The sequence below is a fragment of the Nyctereutes procyonoides genome, unplaced genomic scaffold (assembly GCF_905146905.1).
Source record: "Nyctereutes procyonoides isolate TBG_1078 unplaced genomic scaffold, NYPRO_anot_genome, whole genome shotgun sequence".
NCBI lineage: Eukaryota > Metazoa > Chordata > Mammalia > Carnivora > Canidae > Nyctereutes > Nyctereutes procyonoides.
The window spans coordinates 35,631,391-35,658,538 of NW_026575043.1; the positions used below are offsets into that span (position 1 = coordinate 35,631,391).

The 27,148-nt window shown below is 47.7% G+C and overlaps 1 protein-coding gene across 1 annotated transcript; it reads right to left on the reverse strand.

Annotated features, from left to right (window-relative positions):
• Positions 1–2,504: 2,504 nt before the first annotated feature.
• Positions 2,505–26,925, reverse strand: SNAP29 (synaptosome associated protein 29). The gene is made up of 5 exons (XM_055322678.1): positions 26,497–26,925; positions 18,503–18,699; positions 13,335–13,420; positions 11,040–11,138; positions 2,505–5,729 (listed from the first exon to the last, which is right to left on the reverse strand). Exons 1-5 carry the CDS (start codon positions 26,731–26,733, stop codon positions 5,572–5,574), a joined length of 777 nt encoding a protein of 258 aa, XP_055178653.1. The 5' UTR covers positions 26,734–26,925; the 3' UTR covers positions 2,505–5,571.
• Between the last annotated feature and the right edge of the window lie 223 nt (positions 26,926–27,148).

Sequence of the window (27,148 nt, forward strand, 5' to 3'; positions counted from 1 at the left end):
GGAAACCACCTTTCTGCCTTAATGTCCTTCCCCTACTGTATTTGAGGACACTGATCACTCCTTGGAACTCTGCCTCTGCTTTCTTATCACTCTTCTTTTTCCCCTTTTGAGCTGGTTTCTTCTCAAGGCTCTGGCCCCTAGTGTCTATGTTTCCACCCACTCACTCTCCTGGGGACAGTCTCCTTCACCTGCTTGGCTTGTATCACCACCTATAATCTGACAGCTCCCAGATCCTTTCTGCCTCTCTCCCAAGCCCCAGACCTGCATGGTGAGTTCTAGCAGACTGACTGTTTTCCTACTTGTGTATTATCTTCTCTCCCATGAGAATAGAAGTTCCCCGAGAATAGAGATTTTGGCCTGTTTTGTGCACAACCATTGGCCCAGCACCTGCGCTCTGGATGTTCCAAAGCTCTTCAAATTCATTTTCCTCTGCCCATAACCCCAGGCTTGCTTGTGTTTTCATATTATTTAAAACTGTCTGCTACTAGTTCCTGTGGTCAGAAGCCTGGGTGTTATCTTTAACACCCTCCCATCACTAAAGCCTGCACTAAGGCCCTCAGGAGCCCACACCTTGCTCCCCCCAGACCCCCCACCCCGGCATGCTCTCGTGTGGGTATCTTCTTCAGGTATTGCCTGAACCACTACAAGGTTCTCTTGAGCCTCTTCTCTTCACTGACATAAGGGTGATTTCCTCCCTCAAATATACATACTGGTTTGCTTTTCCCAAGAAATTGGAACCATAGTGCATCATCAATTTCATGTCCATCCTTTCCCCTGAAGGTAAATCTTGCAAGCATTATCTTGCTCTGAAAACTATCCCTAACTGCAACTGTCAACTGCAGCTGGGGGTGAGCCACAATTTATTCTATTATTTCCTTAGTGAGGTTGTTTCCAGGTTTTTTTTGTTCTTATAAATAATGCAGTGGTGCATCTTTATGGTGCTTTCAAAATACAAATCGGGTTGTGTCACTCGCTTGCTTAGTATCTGTCAGTGCTTCCTTATCATGGAGGTCAGTGTTCTCTGACTCCTTGATATAGCCCATAAGGCCCATCATTTGGGATCTTACTACCTTCCTCATGTCCTCACCCACCCACATTCCAAACTCTAGACGTTCTTTTACTTGTAGCTCCCAAATGTGAACCACCTTGATTTTTTTGCTTTTGTTTCTATGTAACATCTGTTCCTTGTCTTCCCAGAAAAGTCTGCTGCTAAGTTCAGATCCTCCCTATTCCTTATCTATAATGATGCTCAGAGATGATATCCACAAAACCAGGGTGGTCTTTGGGATCCACGAAGCCAGTCTACTGACAGATAAGATTTTCAAGATGGTCTAGTTCAAGCTCCAGGTGCCTTTTTTTTTTTTAGATATTTTATTTATTCATGAGAGAGAGACACACACACACAGAAAGAGATGCAGAGACATAGGCCGAGGGAGAAGCAGGTTCCATGCAGGGATCCTGATGTAGGACTTGATCCCGGGAGTCCAGGATCATGCCCTGGGTCAAAGGCAATTGCTAGGGGATCCCTGGGTGGCGCAGCGGTTTGGCGCCTGCCTTTGGCCCAGGGCGCGATCCTGGAGACCCGGGACCGAATCCTACGTCGGGCTCCGGGTGCATGGAGCCTGCTTCTCTCTCTGCCTGTGTCTCTGCCTCTCTCTCTCTCTCTGTGTGACTATCATAAAAAAAAAAAAAAAAAAAAAAAAAAAAAGGCAGGTGCTAAATCGCTGAGCCACCCAGGGCTCCCTCCAGGTGACTTTTTAGAGCTTTCAGATCTAGAAACAATTTCTACACCTATGGTCAGATGTGAAGGCAGAGGCAAGACAGTGGAGCCAAGGCTAGGCTGGCCTGCTCTCCTTTCTCGGTGAACTATGATGTTTAGAAGGGCCAGAAGCCTGAGGAGATCCACTTGCAGAATATAGTGGCCAGCCATCCTTCATCCTCCCGCCCCTAGGAATACCTTGTGGTAGTCTAAATGGGATGGCCAACTATTAAGGCCCATGGGTCAAGTGCAGCCTACCATGTTTTGTACTTCCCATGAGCTAAGTGGTTTTTGTATTTTTAAGTGATTGAAAAAAAAATCATCAGATTTTTGTGACATGTGAAAATATATAAAATTTAAATTTCAGTGTCTATAAATAAAACTTTATTAGAACACATCATTCTCATTTATATATTGCCTTTGGCTGCTTTTGTGCTACGATGGAGGAGCTGAGTAGTTGTGACAGATTGGTCCATGAGCCTAAAACATTTACTCTCTGGCCCTTTATTGTTTGCTGAGCCCTTATCTAGACAGTGCTGCACTGTGGTCAGGGAGATAGGAGACAGATTGGAAGAGCACTCTGAAAGATGAAATGAGAGGGCTTCGAGAAGGGCTTCATAGAAACCCTATGAATAAGGAAGTTATTCATAGGGTTTGATGGGGCAATGAGGACCAAATATACAAAGACTCAACATGGAAGAGCCCCTCCACCCACTCTTTGAAAATGACTACGTAGGAGACAGAATTTGATTTAAAAAACTTCACATTTTATTTTACAGAATATGGTCACTTGTTGAGTTGAAGGCATGGAGCTTAAGAGCTATTCTGATACAGACTCTGAACGAAATGCCCCCCTGCCGCTCCGAGCACTTTTGATGACTGGCTCATCATTCTGTACACAAGACATTTCATTATCAGAGCTGAAGATGCTAACAACGGTGATAACTTACAAATTCTGAGAAAAGGCCAATATAGGCAAAGTGTAAGAGTTTTTTTTTTTTTTTTTACTAAATTGGTGTAGTGCACCCTTAAAATTACATATTCACAAACAGAAGTTAGAGAAAGATAAATTAAAATACACTTAAGAATTTTTTTTCTTGCCACCTGAGTTAAATTCAGGGATCCTTTCCTTCAGAATGCAAAAAAGACAATGTTAACTCCACCGGTGTAAGGTTACAGATCACTAGATATGAGAATGTTTCCTCTGAAAGAGAATGCACTTATTTTTAAGTTAGTAGCACACTTCACATATAACCAACCTAAAGTTAGAAAAGCCACTTTTTGAAGGCACAGTTTGTTTCCAGCTCAACTGTGGAAATAAAAGCCTGTCTTATAGACCCCATCTGGCAAGAAGGGTGAATTCACTCTGGCCCACGCATCTCTGAGTGTCTCCATGAGATAGATGTGTCTAGTCTAGAGGATAGAATGTTTTTTTATCATAATCATCATGTGCAAAGATTCTGGAAGCTCTGGGTTTCTCTTTGTTCTCTGAAAATGCAAGCAACTTTGCTTTATAAGGTAGAATCAACCACTGGTCCTTCATGAGCCGGAGGGCAAGGGGGAAGACCCAGCAGAAAGGAGCTCCCAGTGCGTAGCTTGGAGACAGACTAAGGTCAGGGCCTTAGTGTAAGAGGGTCTAAACAAGAGTGAATATACACGTGTAAAGTGTCAGAAGACACATTTTAGAAAAGTGGCTGTGCTTTCCTTCTATATGCTTGGAGGGGGGAGAAAAAAAGAGGCAACTGGCTTCATTGCTCTAACAAAAGACAGGGAAAGGGTATAATATTCCACGCCACTTTGCTTCAAGTCAGTAAAATCACTAATCTCATTACGCAAATGGAAGGCTGGGGAAAAGAATATTTGGCAGTGGCCTTTACATGTATAATTTGTTTGAAAAAAAAAATAAGCTTGCATCTGAGGTACAATGACTAATCTCCATGAGTCTCTCTGCCTGATGATGACGAACAGAAACAGCCATCGTGACATACGTGGAAGGTGTTAGAAAAAAAAAAAAAAGAAACAATTAGGAGTGGAAATGTACACACAGGCTGCTCTGCATTCTGGCTTCATGCTTGTCAGCAGCCTTTTTTGCTAAAAGCCCTCCGAACTCATTTTGTTTGGGCTAGGTAGGTGTTTAAAACTTTTCCTTTTACCATTTATCAAGAGAATAATCACGATGAGCTCATCTGATAAATGCCTAATTTGACTACCTCTAATTGTATTCTCACATACTGGGATATTCATAATGACGTTGATCAGATTCCATGAGTTGGCTGGAACATGACAGAAGGTTGTATCTGCTGACGGAAGCTGTCAAGTGTTTTTAGGAATGCCATGCAGCATGGAATAGAACTACTACAAATGAATTGCTACAAAAATATGGATGCACTGTTGCAGCACTGCAGAGATTTCTTTTCCTTCAGGGGGCTTTCTTTATAGGCTACAGAACCAAAGTGGTGAAGGTCACATAGACAGCACCATGTGTTGAGGTGAAACACACTTGTTTTAAATGTTCTGACCTAACCTATTTTATTAAAATCAGCGCCTTTCACGGTCTTCAAAATATTTCAATTAATTTGCTTTTTTAAAAAGACAAGGGTCTTGCGGCTTCAATTACTCTGCTGGAGGTACCAACACAAAGGCGTTAATCTTGTTACAGAAATCAATTTTGATGAATGTCACTTTACAAAGAAAGAATCACTTAAAAGCATTAATTAAAATTGATTTCTGTAATGAGATTAATGTTTTTGTGTAGAACAAGCTAGGCTAATTAAGATGATAATGTCTAGGCTTTTATTTTTAAAGCTAAGTTGTTCTAGACAAGTCTGCATCATTTGTGGCACTCCAGTCCTCCAACTGGATGGCGGAGAACCAAGAGCTGAGTCAAGTCATGTTGCAAGAGGTCGAAAGGAATGGGTGGGAATCCTAGATGGGCCAGGAGACCCCAGGCGTTGAATAAACACTGTCATCTCCGAGGCTGGGTCAGGTGCTCCCCAGAGGGGAGGAGCACACAGGGTAAGCACTGTATGATGCTCCATTCTCACAAACTGTAGAGGGCCCCCAACTGGCCAGCTGGGCAGCCTTGAGACAATGGTGCATCTGTCCCTAACCTCAGTCAGTGACTTAGAGGTGAGAGTGCACAGGGAAGCAGGGCTCACCCAATTCCCTGTGCATCTCCAGGCATCACGGTGAATGGTGCTGATCTGAAGCCTTTCTACTAAAATGCATGCCAAGGATGGAGGCCAGGAGGGAAGAGGTGACATCTGTCAACCAAATAGCAAACGCTGGCACTTTCCATTTCTGAACATTGATCCTTTTCTGGAGTTTGAGAGAATCGCAATGTGCTCAGTGTGTGTGTGTGTATGTGTGTTGGGGTGGGGGTGGGAGAATGGTGACTGGTAAGCCAAGATGTGGGAAGGACCACCCTCACAAACACCACCACAGAGATTGGTGGTTCCAGGATTGAAATTCTGCCCATGTCTTTCCATATGCTCGTTAAAGTGAGAAATGCAACTGTTCTTCTGGTGTCAGCAAGGTCATCGAAGGCCCAAAATACTCAGGGCCAGGCTGTCGTGCTCAGATTAAGACTCTAAGCATTCAGTTCAGACAATGGAGAGGTGAGGGCTCTAAAAAAAGTAGGATACACATTTCTCATCATGACATCTCCTAGGACTCAACTCGCTCTATAATTATAACATTTGCAAACACATATTACGTTACACACTAAAACAACAGAAATTAAATTTTGGGAAGTTTAACAGGAGATCTTTTGGCTCGTTTCATCACAATGGGGTGGAGAGCCTTCTCGGTGTTTAAAGTTGCCTAACTTTTCTTTCTGTGCTTTTTATATTGACATCTAACTTGTCCACTTTGGTTGTGAGGCGGTCAAGAATGTCATCTTGCTCCTCAATTTCCGTCTGCATCCCCAGGGCTATGTCCTTCAGCCGGCCTAGTCCCATGGATAGCTCATCTGTGGGAGAGGGAAAGGATATACAGGGCTGAGCGAAGTCACAGCAGCAGGGGCCTCTGCTTGTTCCGTGCCCGGTGCTCTGCAACATGCACATCACTGAGTGCTCTTTCTCAAAAGACAAGAACTCTAGGGCTTTGGTTACGTTTTCCAAAATACGTGTAAGTAAAAAGGAAACCAGCTGACTCCACATAAAGTAATATGTGCTTAATGTAAAAGCCACTTTTCCCCTAGATGTCTGCCCAGGATCATCACTATTCATACAATGATGTTTGTCCTTCTAGTGCTTTAAAAAATACATACATAAAAAAATACATATAGATCTACATCATGTTTTGGGTGCCTCTGAACGTTCTAGTAGGTGGAGGCACATTGCAAGATCAGTTAGTACCTGAGAAAGAGAGAAGTACGGAGAGGCTTGGAAAACACACTCCCTTCCCAGACCCCACAGTGAGTATCCGGAAGAAGTATGCAGGTAACCAACAGCCAGACCTGCTGCCGTGATCTTCAGGAGCAAAAACCTCATGTCAGTGGGTAAAACTCAAGAGTGCCCAGTTTTCTTCCTTCCATCTCCAGCCCCCTAAAGCTGGATCAAGCACAGATTCAGAGTAACAAGTATGAGAATACCTATTTGGAAACACATCTGGGAGACGGATCTGGAAGCCCCTGCACCTGGTTGCTCCTGCCCCAGGCTCCCACCTTGGAGAAGGCCATATCCCACCCCCTCTTCCACTCTGCAGGTGGCATGAGAAATAGTGCTTTGTCCCTACCTTGCCACCCGGGGTGCTCTCCCAGAAAATACATGAACTACAGATGGTTCCACTCGACCCAAATGCTGTGAGATCCTGTCACCTATGTTATGATAATTCACATTTTCCTACATCAATTCATTCATTGCTACCACTTCTCAGATTCATGCACGCATCAATGCTGCGAATGTCCTGAGGTATGACACAACCTGAATCTGGCTGGCACCATTTCCTTTGCCCACTTGGTGGCTAGCTGGGTATGGAGATGCCTGTAGTCCAGGGTCCCCATGTCAAAAGGAACTGAGGGCTAAAGGTGCTGGGTCCCTTTAGTAATGCCCTCTGGGGCAAGCCCCAGGGGACAGTGGGGCACAGACTTTTGGCAAAGTTTCAGCCCTAGCGATAGGTTACATCATTCCTGCTGATATTCAAGTTCAAACATGAGGGGTGAGAGTTCCACTTCCGTGCAGGACAAGTGCGGGCTGGGGAGAAACCCAGGTCAGTCCCACTGGGTCTGAGTTCAAAATCCGGGCCCTCTTCTGATCCGTGCTCCCAGATCACAGCTGAGGGAGACTGCCTTTGAGAGGAAGGCCACTGAGGAGCAGCCCTGCCACAACTAGCCACTCTGGTGCCAGGTCCCTTCCGAGTTCATTCTAGTTCCCTCGGTTGGCTTTCACACTCTTTGTAATAAGTATTTTCCCTTTGTTTCAAAAAGTGTTAAAAGTCAATGATCACATACATTTTTTAAGAGGAATAACACCTGTAAGGACATGATTGGTTTTAGAGTATGTGGAGGGAGTACCAAGGAGAGGTGACATAAAGAGAACCAGAGTCAATGGAGGGAAGAGACATGCTGCAGGCACTCTGGGGTCCCCTCATTGGGCTGAGCCAACTGCAGAGGTGAGTCTTGACTTAACTGATTCGGTCAGTTTGCAGGCTTCATGACAGTGCGTGCGCGCGCACGTGTGTGTATATGTACCTATGTATGTACTTGTACGCAGTGGGAGTGGGGTGCATGCCCACTCTGCCCTTTTACTAGGTGCAGCAGGCCAAGAAAAAGCCAGAGGGAAGAGATAAGGGGAGGTGCTTCATAAACCTTGTGAATTAAAGATAAAACATTAAGAAAGGTCAGAATACACAAATACTTGGCACTAACACCACAAATGTAAGCAGAATCAAGTCTGTTTTTTAAAAATTGTCTTCAGCTCTATGCTTCTTGAATTTATTAAAACCCCTGACCTTGCATTCCATGGAGAGTAAAATCTGTGAGGTCACCCCAGGCCTCAGGGAGTGTGCTGGCACTTGGGACAGCAAAGGATAAGCTATAGGTATACTGAGATTCATTCATTCATTCATTTATTTATTATTTATTATTTTAAAGATTTTATTTATTCATAGAGAGAGAGGGGTGGGGGGCAGAGACACAGGCAGAGGGAGAAGCAGGCTCCATACAGGAAGCCCGACGTGGGACTCGATCCCGGGTCTCCAGGATCACACCCCAGGCTGCAGGCAGCGCTAAACCGCTGTGCCACTGGGGCTGCCCTACTTATTTATTTTTTTAAAGATTTTATTTATTTATTCATGAGAGACACACAGAGAGATAGAGAGAGAGATAGAGAGAGAGGGAGAGGCAGAGACACAGGCAGAGGGAGAAGCAGGCTCCATGCAGGCAGCCGGATGTGGGACTCGATCCCGGGACTCCGGGATCATGTCCTGAGCCAAAGGCAGATGCTCAACCGCTAAGCTACCCAGGTGTCCGGATATACTGAGATTAAAAAAAAAAAAAAAAAGTGTGACGGGCGCCGAGGTGGCTCAGTTGCCTAAGTGTCTGCCTTCGGCTCAGGTCATGATCCCAGGGTCCTGGAATCCAGCCCCACATCGGGCTCCCTGCTCAGTGGGGAGTCTGCTTCTCCTTCTCCCTCTGCCCCTCCCTCTACTCATGCGCTCTCCCTCAAGTAGATCCTTAAAAAAAAAAAAAAAAAAAAAAGGTTTGATAAAGTAAAGCTACCAGACAGGGGAGCTGTGGCCCGAGGGAGACTTGTACTAGTGCCTCAGATAAAAGCAGGGGCTGTAAGAAGGAAGGAGCAGACCTGTGAAGGGCAGCCAGGCACAGCCTGTGTCAGCAGGCCCAATGGCCCCAGAGTGCCACCTCAGCCCTTCTTAGCATGCCACACTGCATCCTGCTGGGACCTGCCTGCCCGGACTGTAAATACCATGCCAACCACACTGCCATAGCCTCCAGGGATGGCTGTCCTTACCTCTTCTCCCCACCTCAACTCCCTGAACTCTACACCCTTCCCTAGGTCTCCTTCCTCCCTCTCTTTCCAGCTGGCACCAGTGACACCATTTGAGTAGGGAAACCTTCAGTGGGGAGCCTTTCAAGTCCCTTTGTAGGTGTCTCTGGAGCAGTCATACCCCAGCAGATGCCTCTTCTGTTGTAGGCCTTTGGCTCTGAAGGGCAGAGTCCAGAGGACCCAATAAAAGAGTGGCTGCCTGGGGCTTCCCTGGGCTCTGAAGGCAAAGGGCAGGTGGAGTTTGGGGTGGAAGCCTGCCTGGGTGTGCAGGGTGTGGAGATGGGCCCTCTCCCCCACTGCCAGTAGGCACTGGCCAAGCAGATCTAGTGCTGACATGCACACTAAGGGCAGCGGTGGTGAGCTGTGGGGTGGGCAAATGACAGTTCCTTTATTCACTCCTGCTGATATCTATTCCCTCCAACAGATGTTTCATTTCTATGGAGATCTCTTTTAATGCTCAGAAGGAGAATTCTTTTCTCTGACGGTGTAATTCCATTTCTAGTACCGTGGCTATGGAATGCCACCAAAGATCCGCTCACAGAAGTGCGAGGGGGTTCTGCGCAATAGCAAACAATGGGAATAACCTAAGTGTCCAGGAGCTGGGGGTGGGACTGCTAAAGCAGTGCTCTGCAAAGCAATTTTAAGAAAAGAAGTTTAGGGAAGTGTTCCAAATATAGATAAAAACGCAGGATACAGAGGGCACCTGGCTGGCTCAGTTGGTTGGACATCTGCCTTTAGCTTGGGTCATGATCTTGGGATCCTGGGATTGAGTCCTGCATTGGGCTCCCTGATGTGGGAGTCTGCTTATCCTTCCCCCTCTGCTCCTCCCCCTGCTTGCTCTCTTTCTCAAATAAATAAATAAATAAATAAAATCTTAAAAAGAAAGCAGGTTACAGAAGTATACACACTGGATGACACTGTACACCTGACACCATACGTCCACATGTGCACAGATACATGCGCAAAACAGAAGGAATGACACCAAATCAATGGCCACTGCTGGATAATAGGATTCTAGGTGTTTATTTCCTCATGGCATCTACCTAACTTCATAATTTTCTATAATAAATCTACGTACTCAGAAACAAAAGCTAAATGTTGTTAAAGAATATGGATGTGCCTCATGTGCTGTCATGCTATCCCCTGAGGGCTGCTGGAATGGCCACTGGTCTGGGTGACCCAGGGAAGGGGCCCTCAGTGTCCCTCCTGCATGGGAGAGGAGGCGGCAGCTTGCGCCCAGATGCTCAGAGTACATCGTCATGGGCCTCAGTGTTGTCTCCAGCTACATACCTTTAGGGCAGGGCGAAATTTTACTTTGGGTCTCACCCACTTTGCCATCTCCCAACAGGAATGAGACACTGACAGGGACCTAGGTAACCATGGGGGAGGTTCCTGTTCGAGGGTGGAGGTCAGAGGCAGCACGTCCGAGACGCCACCTAGAATGAACTCATGGAAACCTGCTCCTACTGCCCACACGCACTCCTCCACTCGAACTTCAAGTAACTGGCTTCTCTTCCACTGTTCAAAAATTAATCATAGAGCGCTGGCCTACTAGGCCAGGGTACAGCGCTGGCAACACAGAAATAGTCCTGTGTTCCCTGGAATTTACAGTGTGGTCAGAAGACACCTGTGGTCAGTCCAGCAGGTACAGGACTACAACACAGTGCAGTGTGTAAAGCCAGGCCTGCAGCGTGAGGAGCCAGCCTTTAAGCAGTGGAGAGGAAGGACACTCTGGGCAGACATGGGCAGAGGCGGGAAAGCACTCGGGGCCACAAGTGATGGGACTAGGAGGGGTGGAGAGGCAGGCGGGGCCGGGGGCCAGTAAGGGACCTGGAATCCCTTGTGTCTGCTGCAGTGGCCTTGTGACAGCCAGCTCCTACTGGGTCAGGTGGTTCCCTGTGGCATGTATGGGGCTGCTTATCTAACCCTCTCCCCAATCCTCAGAGGCAGGTTTTGGTTCTGTGCCCCACTGACAGACAATGATGAAGGGGGCTCTCACTGTGGCACTGTGCAGCCCCTCGGGGACTCCTGGTCCTTGCTGCTGTCACAGCCCAGATGAGAGGTGGGTATGGATGGAAGTGGATGAACTCCAGAGAGAAGGGGTAGACGGGCATGGTCATATTGGATTTGACACATGGGAAGGGAGGGGCAGACACCACATTTTGGTCCCAAGAAACTGCTGGCTACTGGTGTCCTGGCTGGGCCCGGCACGAGCTGTCTGGAAGATAAGCGTCCTAAGTGACCTGCGGAAGCTGGTGTAGCTTCAGTCTTACCTAAATTACTGTCGATCTTCTGGTGATAGGCTCGAAGGTGGGGGTTCTTCGGGTAAGCCTCAGTACTCGTGGCAGAACCGGTGCCTCCAGAGAAAGAGTCTGAGTTTGGAAAGAAACACCAGGAGGTGGTTAACTCATGTCTCTTGAATGCTGCTTCACAAAATTAATCTTAATCTGGAAAACAGGGCTGGGGGGGGGCGGGGAGGTGGGGAATGAGGCAGTTAGTTAGAAGGCCATCCGAGGATGGATGATGTGTGGGAGGGAGGCACCTGGGCATGCTTCTGGGGGGAGGGAGGGGAGATCAAAGACCCTCTGCCTACGGGTCAGCTGGCCAGCCCCTGGACATGAGCTGAGGGAACAGAGACTCATACGCTTACCATACGGCAGTGAACCTACAACAAGGCACAGCTACATGGGGTTGTGGACAGAGTCTACAGGGCCAGGGTTAAAAATCAAAATAGCGGGCAGCCCAGGTGGCTCAGCGGTTTAGCGCTGCCTTCAGCCCAGGGTCTGATCCTGGAGACCCAGGATCGAGTCCCGCGTCAGGCTCCTTGCATGGAGCCTGCTTCTCCCTCTGCCTGTGTCTCTGCCTATCTCATGAATAAATAAAATCTTAAAAAAAAAAACAAAAAAACAAAATAGCTACGTTGTGGACACGGAATTGCAGATGACTTTCTTTCCTTCTGGAAATGTACTTCTGTGTCTTTTTGCTTCAGATACAACAAGGAAAGAAGAAATGCTAAATAATGCACATTTACCCCAAATCTTCCTGGGGCCGCAGTTTCTCAACACACCCAGAAAAGCCCTGTTATCCCGGTTTCTATCTTTTGAGGGAATGTCTCTTTCCAGACGTGGTGTATTTTCCCCAGTACAACCTGCTGAAGCCATTCCACACACACAGCATCAATTTTTCAGTTGACATGCTGTGCAAATTAAAACTCCCTTTGATTCCTTAAAATCGTGTCTTTTGGGTGGAACAGGCCTCTTCCTCTACTTCTTTAGGCTGTGCTTAGCTCGGACTCTCTGTGGGCCCTGCATATTTTAGTCTTCTGTCATTTCCTCCCATGGCTTTTGCCTTTCCAGACTGAACTTCGGGGATCTCCACCTTTCCTGACCCCTGGCTCTTCCTCCATCAGGCCTCTCCTTAGCTGTGGCAATGAGAGCGGCGGGTTCCCGAGCATCCAGGGTGCATCCTGCTTTCCTCAAAGGAAGTGCAGGAAGCATTCGGTTTCTGGCACCGTCGAATGTGCCTGGCCTTCTAGGGGTCTGTGGGGATTTCCAGGAGGCCTAAATTCCTTTCCAGATAAGAGGTGTTTCTGGGCCTATCATTTGGTAACAAGAGGATGACAGGACATCACACATGATTGACCTTGCACACCTTGTTCATGCTGCTGCTTCTCTGGCCACTCGTACTTCTGGGCTACATGAGTCCCCCACTGCTGTGTAGCAGTTACCACAGCCTTATCCTTCTGTTCCAGGGCTCAGGAGTCCAGGATGGGTTGCACCAGGCTACAGTGGAGATGTCAACAGGGTCGTGTTCTTCGCTTTTGGGGACAATCTGATTCCTAGCCTTTTCCAGCATTCCTCTGTAGGTGGTCCCTGCCTGCATTTTCCAAGCCAGCAGTGGAGCATCTTCCAATTTTTGACCACCTTTCCTCTGCCTCCCTCTTTACTTATAAAGGGGCCTTTTTTTTAAAATTTATTTATTTATTTATTCATGAGAGACAGAGAGAGAGAGAGAAAGGCAGAGGCAGAAGCAGGCTCCATGCAGGGAGCCTGATGTGGGACTCGATCCCGGGTCTCCAAGATCACGCCCTGTGCTGAAGGCGATGCTAAACCGCTGAGCCACTTGGGCTGCCCAATAAAGGGGCCTTTGTGATTACCTGGCTGGTTAACTCAGGATAATTTCCCCATCTCAAGCTCGGCTGATTAGCAACCAATATATTCACTGGGTCTGGGGATTAGGACATGGTCATTTTGGGGAGGCTATTCCCGTTCCCACAAAGGTTTTCCTGCAGTTATCTTTTCACTGCTGCAAGAGTTCAGACCTACAGGGGGCAGGAATTTTCAATGAAACACAGGCCAATTTTTTATTCCACCCTCCACGGGGTGAGGGATGAATCATGCTGTAACACACACTTCCAGCTCCCGGGGAGTGACACTAGGTCCATAACATCCTTTACCCACGACGGCAGCTGGAGTCCCTGCTGCTCCCCCATCCATTCTAGGGCCAACACCAAATCCAGAGTCTCCTCTACAGAATCCAAGTGTGGCCACGCACAGGTCCCCACTGACCTGAGTCATTCAGCTTCCTGAGGTTTGGGTGGCTGGCCTGGTATTGTGCCTCCTGTGCTTTACTGGTACTTATGGCTTCTTTCAATCTTCGGATGAAAGTTGAGAAAAGAGAAAAGTTAGAAAGAGAAAATACCTATGACAGCGCGGTCTTTTAAGCAATGTGTCCTTTGACCAAAGCAGGAATATTCATCAACAGCTCCTGGGAGTCCCACCTGCAGCACAGTAAACATCTGAGACACCTGCTTTAGAAGAGCAGCATCTGTTTAGGTGGCCCTTTTTCAGGAAAATGAGAATACCAGGACCAAGGAGAAGAGAAGGATGTGAAAGGACCAAATGGATACTTTAGACTAGGGGTCAGTAAACCATGACCCATCGGCCAAATCCAGCCCACCAACTGATTTTGTACAGCCACAAGCAGAGAGCAGCCTCTACAGGTGACCACTGGCAATTGACTGGATGATAGGGAACACTGTGAACCTCTAGTAAAAATTTTATTCTTCTTATTAGTAGACCTAGTTATAAAAAAATTGTACTCAATTATTACTATTTTCATTTTTTAAATGTCATTAAAAAATTTGTTTTTCTTGTTACCTAAGTCCCTACAAAATACCTTTGATTTTGCTTCTGGGCATGCAAAGCTTAGTCTGTCCATTCCTGCTAGAGACAGGGAGTTCTCTAGGTAACTCAGAGATCCTTAGCTCACACTTCATGAACCACTGCAGGCATGGCAGGGGCTCCCTGTCCCCTGAAGTTGGGCCTCCTGCGCAATCTGCTCTTCTCCACCTTGCTGACCACTTCATCAGCACCAAGCTGGAAACCAATCATTTCCCGTTTATGCCCTCTCTCTGCAGCTCCACTCCAAGCAAGCTATGCAAATGTCCTCTCAGTCTTCCCACAGATCCCCAAAATCCAGCCCCTCATTCTGCCTCACCTCTTTATCCTTACATGGATGAGCCCCTGTCTTTCCAATTGTTACCTAAAGCTTCCAGGCATCTTTCTAACATACCCTGCATGAACCTCTCCCATTACAGTCTTTATTTACTTCTTTATTTTTTGAATATTTATTTTAGAGAGAGAGAAAGAATGAATGTGCACATGCATGAGTACAAGTGAGGGGAGGAGGAGAGTAAGAGAATCCTCAAGCAGATGCCCTACTGAGTGTGGAGCCTGATGCAGGAGCAGATCCCATAGCCCATGAGATCATGACCTGAGCCAAAACCAAGAGTCAGAGGCTCAAGAAGTGTCTGAGCTACCCAGGAGCCCCACTCTGGTTAAAGTCTTTTAATGGCTCCCCACTGGCACAAGCCTGGACTCCAACGGGCTAGAGGCACAGTAGGCCTTCAGTGCTCCAGCAATCCAGACCTCCTGAAATCTGACAATTTCATTACTCAGAAACAGTGACTGAAGTCTAGACGACACAGCTGGTTTCTCTGAGCACAACTGTGAGCCCCAATTGTTGCCAGGTCAGTGTAAGTCGGAGATGCTTGCAGGCGAGCCCACCTATCACCCAGCCCACACCCCAAAGACGGCTTTTTTCCTTTGTGCTCACACGTACACAGTAGTAACACTTAAATGACAGAAATCTGTCTTCTTTGTGAAAAATGGCAAAAAAGAGTCAATTCTAGGGATAGTGACAGAAGTGGTCAAGAAATAGAAGGGGAAGAGTGGTGGCTCTTGGTCAGAGTTAACCACATCTTGAGTTAAGTCAGAGAGTTTCAAATTAGGGAGTGGTTAAATCTCTGATCTGAATGGACTTCTCCATGAGCTTTATTTTTTTATTTTTTAAGATTTTTTATTTATTTATTCATGACAGGCACAGAGAGAGAGAGAGGCAGAGACAGGAAGAGGGAGAAGCAGGCTCCACTCAGGGAGCCAGATGCGGAACTCGATCCCAGGTCCCCAGGATCACACCCCGGGCCGAAGGCGGCGCTAAACCGCTGTGCCACAGGGGCTGCTCTCTCCATGAGCTTTAAATAGAAATGGGGGGGATCCCTGGGTGGCGCAGCGGTTTGGCGCCTGCCTTTCGCCCAGGGCGCGATCCTGGAGACCCGGGATCGAATCCCACATTGGGCTCCCGGTGCATGGAGCCTCCTTCTCCCTCTGCCTATGTCTCTGCCTCTCTCTCTGTGACTATCATAAATAAATAAAAAATAAATAAATAAATAAATAAATAAATAAATAAATAAATAGATAGATAGATAGATAGAAATGGGAAGCAGCAGCTTATGAAGCTTTGCCAGCAGGACCAAAAATGGCTTACCAAGAAACAAGTAAAACCTTAGAGAAGGCTGAAGGGTTTGTGTAATGAGGATATACAGAGGAAACATATGACTTGACAAAAGTCTGATTAGGTGGACTTATTTTAAAAGCTTTTATGTCAAAATATCTTTGTATTTATGGAGTACAGACTTTGAAAGGATCACAAAGACTTAACTTTTTTTTTTTTTTTAATCAAAGCAATTACACATTGTAGTGATTTTTGTGAAGGTAGGGATTTAGGGCCTTACAGATACCTTTGCCGGCCTCAATGTCGAGAGTCCGCTGAGCTCCCACTCTGGAAGCAGCCATTGCCTTCATTGCCTTCATTCGTCACAGCTTCTGTGCTGTGGCTGCTGTGCACCTGCCACCTTCCCTTCCTTCAACCGGCAGGCTTCCATGCAACCGTGACTCCATGAAAAAGGTTGGTGCCTCAGTTCCCAGGGCCAAGCCCCTCTCCTCTGGGCCTCTGCTGCCTCTCTGCTGACCATCTGCTTCCCCTATGCCTTCCCAAAGACTGGTCTCTCTCCTGTGGCTTTGTCTCCTAGGACAGGCATGAGCCTATCAAGCATGGGTGCTTGGGACGCACGCAAGGCCACTGGAGCAGCCTCTCCTACAAAGCCACAGGGATGCCTTCGATGTACCTTTCGAGAGTAGTTGAACTAGTGTGTTGCTTCATTTAAAAGTTTTCCTTTCCTGCATTCACTCAGTGATGGCAAGAACACTCCAGCTGACTGGTGCTGATCTCTGGGAAGAAGGCTAGATGGGGCACATGACATCAGGCACCCAGAGGCCCACCACACTGAAGTTAGTCTAGCTGCTTTACTACTGGGATGCTTTCGTCAGGAAGGCCTTGAGTTTTTAAGACGCTCCCCCCAAAAAGTAAGTTGCCCTGGAAGCTCCAGGACTCGAAAGGCTTTTATAGCATGGCCAGGGTTGGTGGGTGGGTGCAGGGGTGAGACATGAGCCCCAAGAAGCCCTAGGGAAGTGTCAAGTAGGATACAGGAAAGCGCCAATCACAAATTTATCAATTTCCCACTTCTTGAAGGGCCGACTCTGCTACTGAGTTCATGTGACGCAAATGTCTTAATCCAAAGCCAACGGATGTCTAAACTTCCTCTGATAAGGCATAAACTCAAAAAGGAGGATATAAAACATCCTTCTTATTCGTAAACTGCAAACCCAACCAAACAAAAAAAAAAAACATCAAATCCAACCAAACAATCCTAGACACTCCCCCAGTTGGGGAAAAATGAGATATTTGAAATCAGGGTCAAGTTGGAAAATCAGGAATGGATGGTGATTATGACTGATCGTCAAAACAAATTGATCCTTGTGACCTTGGCTAGCGTAGCCACAGGAACAGCCTGTGGGCCCCCATCAACTGCCTGCTCCCCTATTGCAGTTTCCTCTCCATAAATTCCAAAGATCCACCTGCCTGGTCTTTCTGCTACACTCTCAGTTCCTTCATCTGCACTTGTTTCTCCCCAGTACAACTATGGGCTGGAAATAGTTTCCTCATTTCTTCCCGACCATACCTTATATCTTAATCTAGGTGGTGGCCACACAGGTAAACAGTCACCCATTTAGTAGAAGTGTCAACACACACTTAAGATGTGTGCACTTTACCGTATGTCACTTATGCACTTAAAAAAATTCGTCTTAAAAAATCGTTCCGTATTCCAGCTTTAAAAGATAACCACAAAGATGGGGCTATGAAATCTGTGGAATAACATTACCTCAGACGTTACTCTGGGGTAAATGGAAGTAGGCTATAAAACCAAATGAATACAGTGATTGCAGGTATGAAAACACTGAGTAAGGGAGGAAATGAAGTTGTGAGGTTTTGTGCTATGGTAAGTAAACTATAGATTTTCTATAATAAGGCCATATTGGTTTACAATAAAAAACAGATACAATGGGGCGTCTGGGTGGCTGGAGACCTGAGGTCGAGCCCTAGAGTAGGGAGCCTGTTTCTCCCTCTCTCCCCTGCTCATGCTGTCTTGTGATCTCTTTCTTGCTCAGATAAATAAAATTGTTAAAACAAAAACAAAAAAAAGACACAATGGTCTGAGATCTGAAACATAACCTATTTTAGCAGAAACCTGACTCTTTATCTTTGTGGTTTTTTTTTTTTTAAGATTTTATTTATTTATTCATGAGAGACACAGAGAAAGAGAGACATAGGCAGAGGGAGAAGCAGGCTCCATGTAGGAAGCCTGATGTGGGACTCAATCCTGGGACCCCGGGACCATGCCCTGAGCCAAAGGCAGAGACACTCAACCGCTGAGCCACCTAGGCATCCCTCTTATCTTTGTACACGTGATATTTAACTACCTGCCAAAATCACATGTATGATTTTATTATCTAATTGAAACTTTTGAGAATGTCTAATTTTTTTCATTTTTGTTGAAGTTCAATTTGCCAACACATAGTATAACACCCAGTGCTCATCTCATCAAGTCCCCTCCTCAGTGCCCATCACCTAGTTACCCCAACCACCTCCCCTTCACATCTACTTTTAAAATGAAAATTAATGGCCAGGCTGGATTAGATATGGAAATATTGGATATAAAGACTTTTTAAGGAATTTTTAAAATACTGTGAAGTGAGTCACATTTATCCTGATTCAGCTTTCTGAAATGAATACTCTTTCGAATGGCAATTACTGGAGCAGTAATTTACTGGAGACCCAATTTATTTAGACTGGACGTCCATCAAATGAACACCACCAGGAGCGCTGGAGAAATGTTTCTTTTTTCAAAATGTGTGAGGACAAATCCCTTCCAGTGAGTAACTTACTAAGATCTTGGATCCCTTCAAGGCATTAGAAGTGGGTTCAAAGTCTTAACCATTTGCACTAAAGCCCACTTTCGGCTACTTCATATCTGGATGGCTGAGGATCCACTCACCTGCTGTTAGCCTGGGGGGCAAGGGTGCCATTCTGTTCGGGTGGCGTCTCTGCTGGTTTGGATTTGAAGTAATTGACGAACCCCCCAAACATGCTCTTAATGCTGTTAATGTGCTTCTGGCTGGTCTTCAAATCTTGATCCATCTTGTCCACCATCTTCTCCGTACGTTCTAAGACACCCCGCTGACGGACGAGCTCCTGGGGAAAACGAGAGGTGATGGCGTCACACCGTTTTATAATGTTCCCCTCTGCAGGGGACCACCCACAGCAGGTTTGTCATGAGGCCTCAGTGAGCACAGGTGGGGACACATACAGATACTGCCATCTGTGAGGGGAATGTTATCCTTTCTGACACCACATTCCTTTGTCCTGGCCTCAATGGGCTTTCTTTCGTACTTGCTCCCGAGTTCCTTTTCCCTCCTGCCCACATGATGCTGGCTCACAGGACCATGTTAAGATGGATGACGCATACCTATGGGGGTCAGAGCGCAGGCTTGGACTGGTGGCACATCCTCCAGCTCTCCCTCGTTTTTGGCCCCCTGTAAAACTTATGGCCTTTGACCTGACACTGCCCCATGGACTATGGCTCTTATAGCCCCCTTTTCAAATATGGGATTTCCAGTGGGTCACTGGAGCTACCTGGCCCTGGTCACAACTTCAAGTTCTTTCACAAGCTAGGTTCTGGGTCCTTTCTGGGCCCTGTTAATATCTGATCCCAGCAGTTATGTTACCTGTGGCAGACTTCTCTCTTAACATCTTAAAACAGAATCATGAACAATTTTTGATTAAATGCTCCAGACAACTGAAGGATAAAAACAAAAAAAATATATAATGAGTTTGTTACTTCTAAAAAGTGTCAGTAGAAAGCTTTTTTTTTATTTTTTATTTTTTTTAAAGATTTATTTATTTATTCATTCAGAGAGAGTGAAGAGAGAGGCAGAGACACAGGCAGAGGGAGAAGCAGGCTCCATGCAGGGAGCCCGATATGGGACTCGATCCTGGGTCTCCAAGATCACACCCCAGGCTGCAGGCGGCGCTAAACCGCTGAGCCACCAGGACTGCCCAGTAGAAAGCTTTTAGACCATTTAGGGACACAACGTGCAATCTGAGTTCTCAATAGTTACAGTAGGTGAAATTTTGAAATATAATGTACGGGCAGAAAAAAATCCATTGAATTTACTATTAAATTCTGTTAAACTGGGATCCCTGGGTGGCGCAGCGGTTCGGTGCCTGCCTTTGGCCCAGGGCGCGATACTGGAGACCCGGGATCGAATCCCACATCGGGCTCCCGGTGCATGGAGCCTGCTTCTCCCTCTGCCTATGTCTCTGCCTCTCTCTCTCTCTCTCTCTGTGTGTGTGACTATCGTAAAAAAAAAAAATTCTGTTAAACTCCTGTTGGAAATAAACTTAGAAAATGCTGAGCTTTACAGCTTTGAATGTTTAAATGTTTTTTCACTGGCCCATGAGACATGTCTGAAGAAACCATCAGGTTTTTTTAAACAAAAGGAAAAACCTTTCCTGCACTGTGTCATTCTTGCAAATGCCTGGACTGTGTCAAAACTTGCAAGAGCTTCATTTTTAGAAGCTCATTTTAGAAGAAAAAGAAAAAAAACCAAAGCTGCTAATTTATCTAGAGTTTCTCCTTCTTCTAACACTTCAGGTTTATCATCTTCACGTCCATTCTGAGGATAAGTCTTTTCTGGAATAAGGAAGGCAAGGCTCTTAATTAGGATCAAAATGATGTTCTCCAGCACTTACATGTTTATTGAGTTGACACACTGCCAGGGCCCTGGCACACCAGGAGGCAGGTCCGTGGCCTCCCCGGCAGCGAGGTCTCTCGTGGTGGCTCATCTCACCAACCACTTGCCCTCTTGCTTTGGCTGCCTGCCCTCCATGTGGAGAGTGGCAGCAGGAACAGGTAGCTGACAAAACCTTCCCCAATTCACAGTGAGATCTTACTTTCTTTTGTTCACAAGTGACACACTCTCTCACACTTGGGTCTGCACCCCCGTGCTGACTTGGTAAGGAAACCAAATGTCTGACTTAGATGTTAATATTGAAGTGAAGAGAAATCTGTGAGGGTGGCTTGTCCCCCGTGAGGCAGGAAGACCAGGGGAGCGAGTGCCATTCTGGTCTCTGGAAGTTTCTGTGAGCTGGAAGCTGGTGTTCACTGGAGGTGATCTGCTGGTCAGGGGCCAGCAGAGGAGGAACTTCTGCTGAAATCCTTACCCTGAGGCAGAGGAAAGGACCAGGCTCCAAGTGCTTGTGACCTAGTTCTGACTAACGAGGAAGAAGGGCTTGGCAGAGCAAATACCAGGAGTGCCAGGACGGGAAGGACAAGCTGGGCAGACCCTGCACCAGTCATTACAAAGGCAGGCCTCAAACACTCCAGTCCTCAGGCATCCTCCTGTCCCCCAAGAGGGGGCCCCATGCCTATCGTCATTGGTCCCTGTGAAAGTGGAGGTCATGGAGAGACGAGGGCAGGTATGAGGGGAGGAAGCTCCAGAGAGGACCTTCAGTGTAAAGGGCACGTGTGCAAAGCTCAGATGTTAGCATTACAAGGGATCCACCCTCCCCACCCCACCCCACCTTGAGCTCTAAAAGGAGAAAACCGTCAGGGAAAAGATCTGGTTGGGCCAGTGGTACCACGCTGAGCAACAGCACAGAGAGGGAGTGCCTAAATTTCCCTTCGGGGAACAACTGAAGACCCTGTGACGGTAGACTCTGTTGTACATGAGGCAACCTCTGGCCAGATGGATTATATCCCCTGGCCCTGTGAGAGTGTGAACCCATCAGGGAATCCCCACTGAGAGAAGACATGCACAGGAGAGATGTTGCAAGACATCCGCCAACAGATACTCCTCTGCCAGCCACTGTTCCAGGCGCCAGGGATTAGGGGTGAACTAACCAGCCCCAGAGCTCTGCCCCAACAGGGGTTACAGTCTCGGTGGAAGGCTCAGTCAGTCAAGTTTCATTTCACTTTTCATTTGTTGACAACACTGCTGGGAATTGAGTGGGGAAGGCAGAAAAGAAAGCTATCCCACATATATACGAGGGCCACTCTGCCAGGACAAGCCCCTTGCAGGAACTCTTTGCCAGGCTTAAGGGGAAGACAGGAAGGTTCCCTGAAGGGGTGGAGTTGAAGGGGAAACTGAAAGCTGAGAAGTTAGAGAGGCAGAGGGTGGTTGTGGGGCAAGAAAATCCGGACAGAGGGAACAGCCCATGCATGCAGCAGCCCTGGGCCATGGGGCCAGCTGAGGGAACTGAGAGAGGCAGAGGAACATGAGCACCAGATGAGGGAGCATGCAGGAGGCCAGGCAAGGACCCAGCAGGTGTCATAGGGGACAGCAGTGACCACCAGATCCCAACTCCAATTCATAGTTGATACATCTCGGAAGTTCACTTGGGCCTGGTTGTCTTCCCTGACCAGGTCAGGCCCCGAGATTCTGAAGAAAAATGTCAGTACTAAGGTTCCTGTACTGAACTCATAATTAAACTGAGATATTGAATAGTAAGTAGGTGGAGGTCAATCTGGAGGTGAAGGTCAAGTTGAACCTAGAAACTTGAGACTCCTCTCCATCGTGTCACTCCCGTTCCAGTGCAACACACACGCATAAGTGCTGGAGAGGACACATGAGCATGAAATATGCTCAAATTGAGGCTCTGTCTCACTGCAGTGGTATGGAGTGGATTCAAAAACATGAACTGAGGGGTGCCTGGTTGGCTCAGGTGGTTAAGTATCTGCCAGCAGCTCAGGTCCAGGGTCCCGGGATGGAGCCTTGCATTGGGCTCCCTGCTCCATAGGGAGTCTGCTACTCCTTCTCCCTCTGCCCCCTCCCTGCTTGTGTTCATGCGCACATGCTCTCTCGCTCTCTCTCAAATAAATTAATAAAATCTTAAAAACAAAAACAAAACACAAATGAAGTCTTAGGTTGGGGATCCCTGGGTGGCGCAGTGGTTTAGTGCCTGCCTTTGGCCCAGGGCGCAATCCTGGAGACCCAGGATTGAATCCCACGTCGGGCTCCCGGTGCATGGAGCCTGCTTCTCCCTCTGCCTGTGTCTCTGCCTCTCTCTCTCTCACTGTGTGCCTATCATAAATAAATAAATAAAAAAATTAAAAAAAAAAAAAAAAGAAGTCTTAGGTTGTATGAAAAACCACCAAGGGCAAAGGCGGTGATGTTGGTGTTCTTTACTGCCTGTGTACAGGCTGACCTGGGGGTCACTAAGGACTAACTCAGTAAGCCTGGGCTGTGCATACCCTGCATGTTCCAAAGAAAAGCTTTGCTTGGCTCCTGGCCCTTATATTATCCTGATAAGAATATCTTTGTATACCTGAGTCCTTAGGCTAGGCCAGAAAGTTTATGCTAACAATGTGATTTATGGTGGGGACCTTCAGCCACATGCTTCACCTCTGAAGGGGTGAAACACTAAGGTCTGCCAGTCGGGCAGGTGGTCAACTATGGTTGTGTGATGGCCTACCAAACACCATGTCTGCCCCAGTGACGTTACTGTGCCAGCCATTCAGGCCCTGGTCTAACATTTATTGCTGGACTCCCCTGAAATGAGATCCCAGGCTTCACAAAAACTATACAGGAGCATGCTCAGCTGCCAGAGGGGACAAGGAACAATCTGGGCAGGCGTGTCTCCATAGGCTTGCCCAAAGGTGCAAACAACCCAAATGCCTATCATTAAGAGACTTGCTACATACATACAAGTCATCCATTCAATGGAATATGACATAGTCATAAAAACAACAATGACAAGAGTAGCATGTTATTATATATTACTAAGGAATAAACTCCGATCCTATTAAAAAATGTACAGACTAGAATACATAGAACATGTCTGCTCAATTTAAAATTAAAAAAAAGGGGGGGGGCAGCCCGGGTGGCTCAGTGGTTTAGCGCTTGCCTTTGGCCCAGGGCGTGATCCTGGAGACCCGGGATCGAGTCCCACATCGAGCTCTCTGCATGGAGCCTGCGTCTCTGCCTCTCTTTCTCTCTGTATCTCCCATGAATAAATAAAATCTTAAAAAAAAAAAAAAAAAGAAAGAAAGAAAGGAAGAAAAAAAAAAAGGAAAGGACTATATCTATCCATAGAATTACCTCCACTGGCCACTGAAGGAACTGATCATAACTGGCTGGTGCAGAAGCAAAGGGATGAGAGGAAACTTCAGACTCTCCTGTATGTTTTTCTTTCTTTCTTTTTTTAAATTTTATTTATTCATGAGACACACACAGAGAGAGGTAGAGTCATAGACAGAAGGAGAAGCAGGCTCCTCACAGGGAACCCAACGTGGGACTTGATCCCGGGATCCTGATCTGAGCCAGAGGCAGATCCTCAACCCCTGAGCCACCCAGGTGCCCCTCCTCCTGTATGTATCACATTTAGAACTATGTGATTCGATAGTTCTTCACCAAAGCTAAACCTCAGGTAAGAAAAAGAATGAATAAATTACACTTGGAAGAGCTGAGTGGCCTGCAAGTCTCTCCATGTTCCGGACTGTGCTTACCAGGCTGTGCCCTAATTCTGTCCCCTGGCCGTCAGGACCGGTGGCTAGACTCCATGAAAAATAAACCTGGTCAGGTTTCCTGGGAGGAGGACAGCTTTCCTTCATCAGAAATGACTTAAGTAATTTTCCTACTTCTGCCAAGCTGGGACTGGATGATATCTTCCCAATCTAATATTTGTACATGCCTAACCTATAAGTATCTATCATGTTTTCACACAGCTCAGTGCCAGGTCTCTACGCTGGGAGGTTAGCAGGTGACTTGGGTCTGATGGGAGCCACACTGTACACTGAGTGGCAGGAAGAGCTCAGCAACCCCAGCCCCGTTCCCACCCCCATTCTGACTGGAATCAAAGACTGATTCAAAGGTACTCTGGAGGGGCAGCTGGGTGGCTCAGCGGTTTAGCGCCACCTTCAGCCCAGGACCTGATCCTGGAGACCCGGGATTGAGTCCCACATCGGGCTCCCTGCATGGAGCCTGCTTTTCCCTCTGCCTGGGTCTCTGCCTCTCTCTCTCTCTCTCTGTCTCTCATGAATAAATAAATAAAATCTTAAAAAAAAAACAAAGGTAGTCTGGAGAGTACAGAGTGGGGTGGGGAGGGGGTACTGACCATCCCAGCCTCCTGGGGCCTCTGATGATTGGGAACTGACTCAATCCCGGAAAAATTCAGTGTCACCATACTTATGACAGTGCCTGTCACCTGCCTAGTCATGATCATACCGTACTTCTCAGAGCAACACCAACTTGGCCCAGTCCAAGCCTCCCAGGCCTGAGCTGCTGCTCCACCGGTGTTCTCATCGTGCCCCTTGAACAGAGAGAAGGGCCTCTGGGTGCAACGTAGGGGGAGGGGAGTTGTCACCACAATCCATGTGAAACCACTCACTTTTATTATTTTTTTGACTCTCCTTCCCTCTGAGGGGCAGACTTTCCCCTGACCACGAAAGGCTCCTAAACTGCCTCCTGTGTCCCTTCTTTGAACATATCCTGTGCATCACTTCCCCACTGGAGCCCAGGAACTCTGGTGGTGGGCTAGTGTGTTTTCACTGCTCCTCTCTGCCCTATGAACAACCTTCTTACCTTTCTTCCTTTCCCTTCTCCTCACTCCTGTCTAAATCTTAGCCTTAAAAGCCAGATTTGAGTTTATCCTAGGCCATGACACCCTACTTTGTATCATTCTGATTTCCCATTTCATTTGTTGTTTCTTTTTCTATGATTTTATTTATTTATTCATGTGAGAAACAGGGAAAGAGAAAGAGGCAGAGACACAGGCAGAGGGAGAAGCAGGCTCCCTGTGGGGAGCCCGATGTGGCACTCAATCCCAGGATCACGCCCTGAGCCGAAGGCAGCCACTCAGAGGGACACCGTGTCCCTCTTCTGTTTCCAGAGATGTCCCTTCAAACAGTTCTTTTTTTTTTTTTCCTTCAAACAGTTCTTACTTGGCTTCCTTGGACCTGGGACCCCTCAAGTAACTCCTCTACTACTTACGTCCCCTAAGATCTTAGGCAATCCTCCCAATCAACAGTTGCCATTCAGGAATCCAGTAGATATGAGCTCTAAGTACTACAGCTAAACTTCCTTAAGGAAGCCAAAGACAGGAAAATGGGTCAATGAGGGATACTGTAACAGGAGAGGTGCAGAAGGAAAATAGCCAAGAAAGTGGCAATGGGGAAAATGACCCAGGTGACTATTTGAGAAATTAATCCACATATTCAAACTGCCCAAGACTGGAAGTGATCAGGTCAGAATGAACTCTGCCAGAGAAAAGAGTTACAAAGAGATGCATGGAAGAAAACAACACTTCAGCTTCCACTAAGTTTCAAAGCTACAAATGCTGTAGATTAACGTTAGCTGAGCTAATCGATAACCAACTATTACAATTTTAAGAACTTAAATAAAAATGCCCATTGCAAACCATTTCATTAGTAGGCTGAGGAAAAAATGTGGTGCCTAAGAAAGAACCATTCTCACTCAGGGTCCCTGAAATCTCCCACGGGTGGAAAGACGAACTGACAAAGGTGAAGTGGAGAAACGGATAGTCACAGATCACACACTGTCTGGGACATCTCCCTTTGGATTTGGTTAAGTAAATATAAGGCCCTAGCCTCGATCACGCTTGCGCTAAGGCTTATTGAGCAGCTGCCCACAGACCTCATCACCTCTGCGGGTGAGGCGGAGCAGTGGTCAGCGCTAGGGGAGGACCTAAGGTTCATCTGCTCCGACGCTTGCCACACAGCAGCACCCACTCTGGGTCACTCGAGGAGGAATGGTGAAACCCCTGGATCTGGAATACTGCGCAGGCAATTATATGAAAGAACCTGACGCTCAATCTCTCTAGTCCCAGCTCTGCTGTAACTAAGAAAGATTCCTGGGGGCAAACTGCCTCTTTGGAGTATTCAAGATACCCACCTCTTGGTACGACTAAAGTTCCTTGAGCGCGTGTGACAATTCACACCGGCCGGGTCGCCCCGTTCTGCTGCAGACTCACCTCGGAAGACGCGACGCCGACCTTCTCGGACTCGTACATGAGGGACAGGGACCTCTCGGTGCTGGCGGCTGTGGCCTGGGCCACGCGCATCACCTCCTGCCGCAGATACTGCTGCCTGTCCGCGGGCGTGCAGGGCCCGTCGGCGACGTCGCGGTCGTCCTTCCACGCGGCTGGCCGGGCGCCCTCATCCTCCGCATCGTCGTCGAACGGGTTGTAGCTCTTGGGGTAGGCCGACATGGTGCCGGCGCTCGTCTCAGTCTGGGCAGGAGGAGGAGGTGTGCGGCCAAGGCGGGGAACGGCCTTTCTGGGCCCGCAGGGGTCCAGGCGGTCCTCCCGGGACCCTCGGGGAGCGCCCACAGCGCCGGAGCCCCGCGGTTCCGCCGCTCGCCGTCCAGCGCCGCGCGCCCCTGCCCCACCCGCCCAGGTCGCGGAGCGAACTCCTTCCGCCTGGCGTGCGCGAGAAGCCCCGCCTCCGGAGCTGACCATCTTGCCCGGCGGCTTGGGGGGGGCCACGCCCCGTGCGCGCGGCCGCGACCGCTCGGCTTCTCTCTCCCCTCCCGCGGTGGGACCGCCCCGCGGCCACGCCCCGCTCGGTGTCGACAACAGAGGTCACGTGGAGGGGAAGGCGGATGCCGCCGCGCCTGCGCCGTGG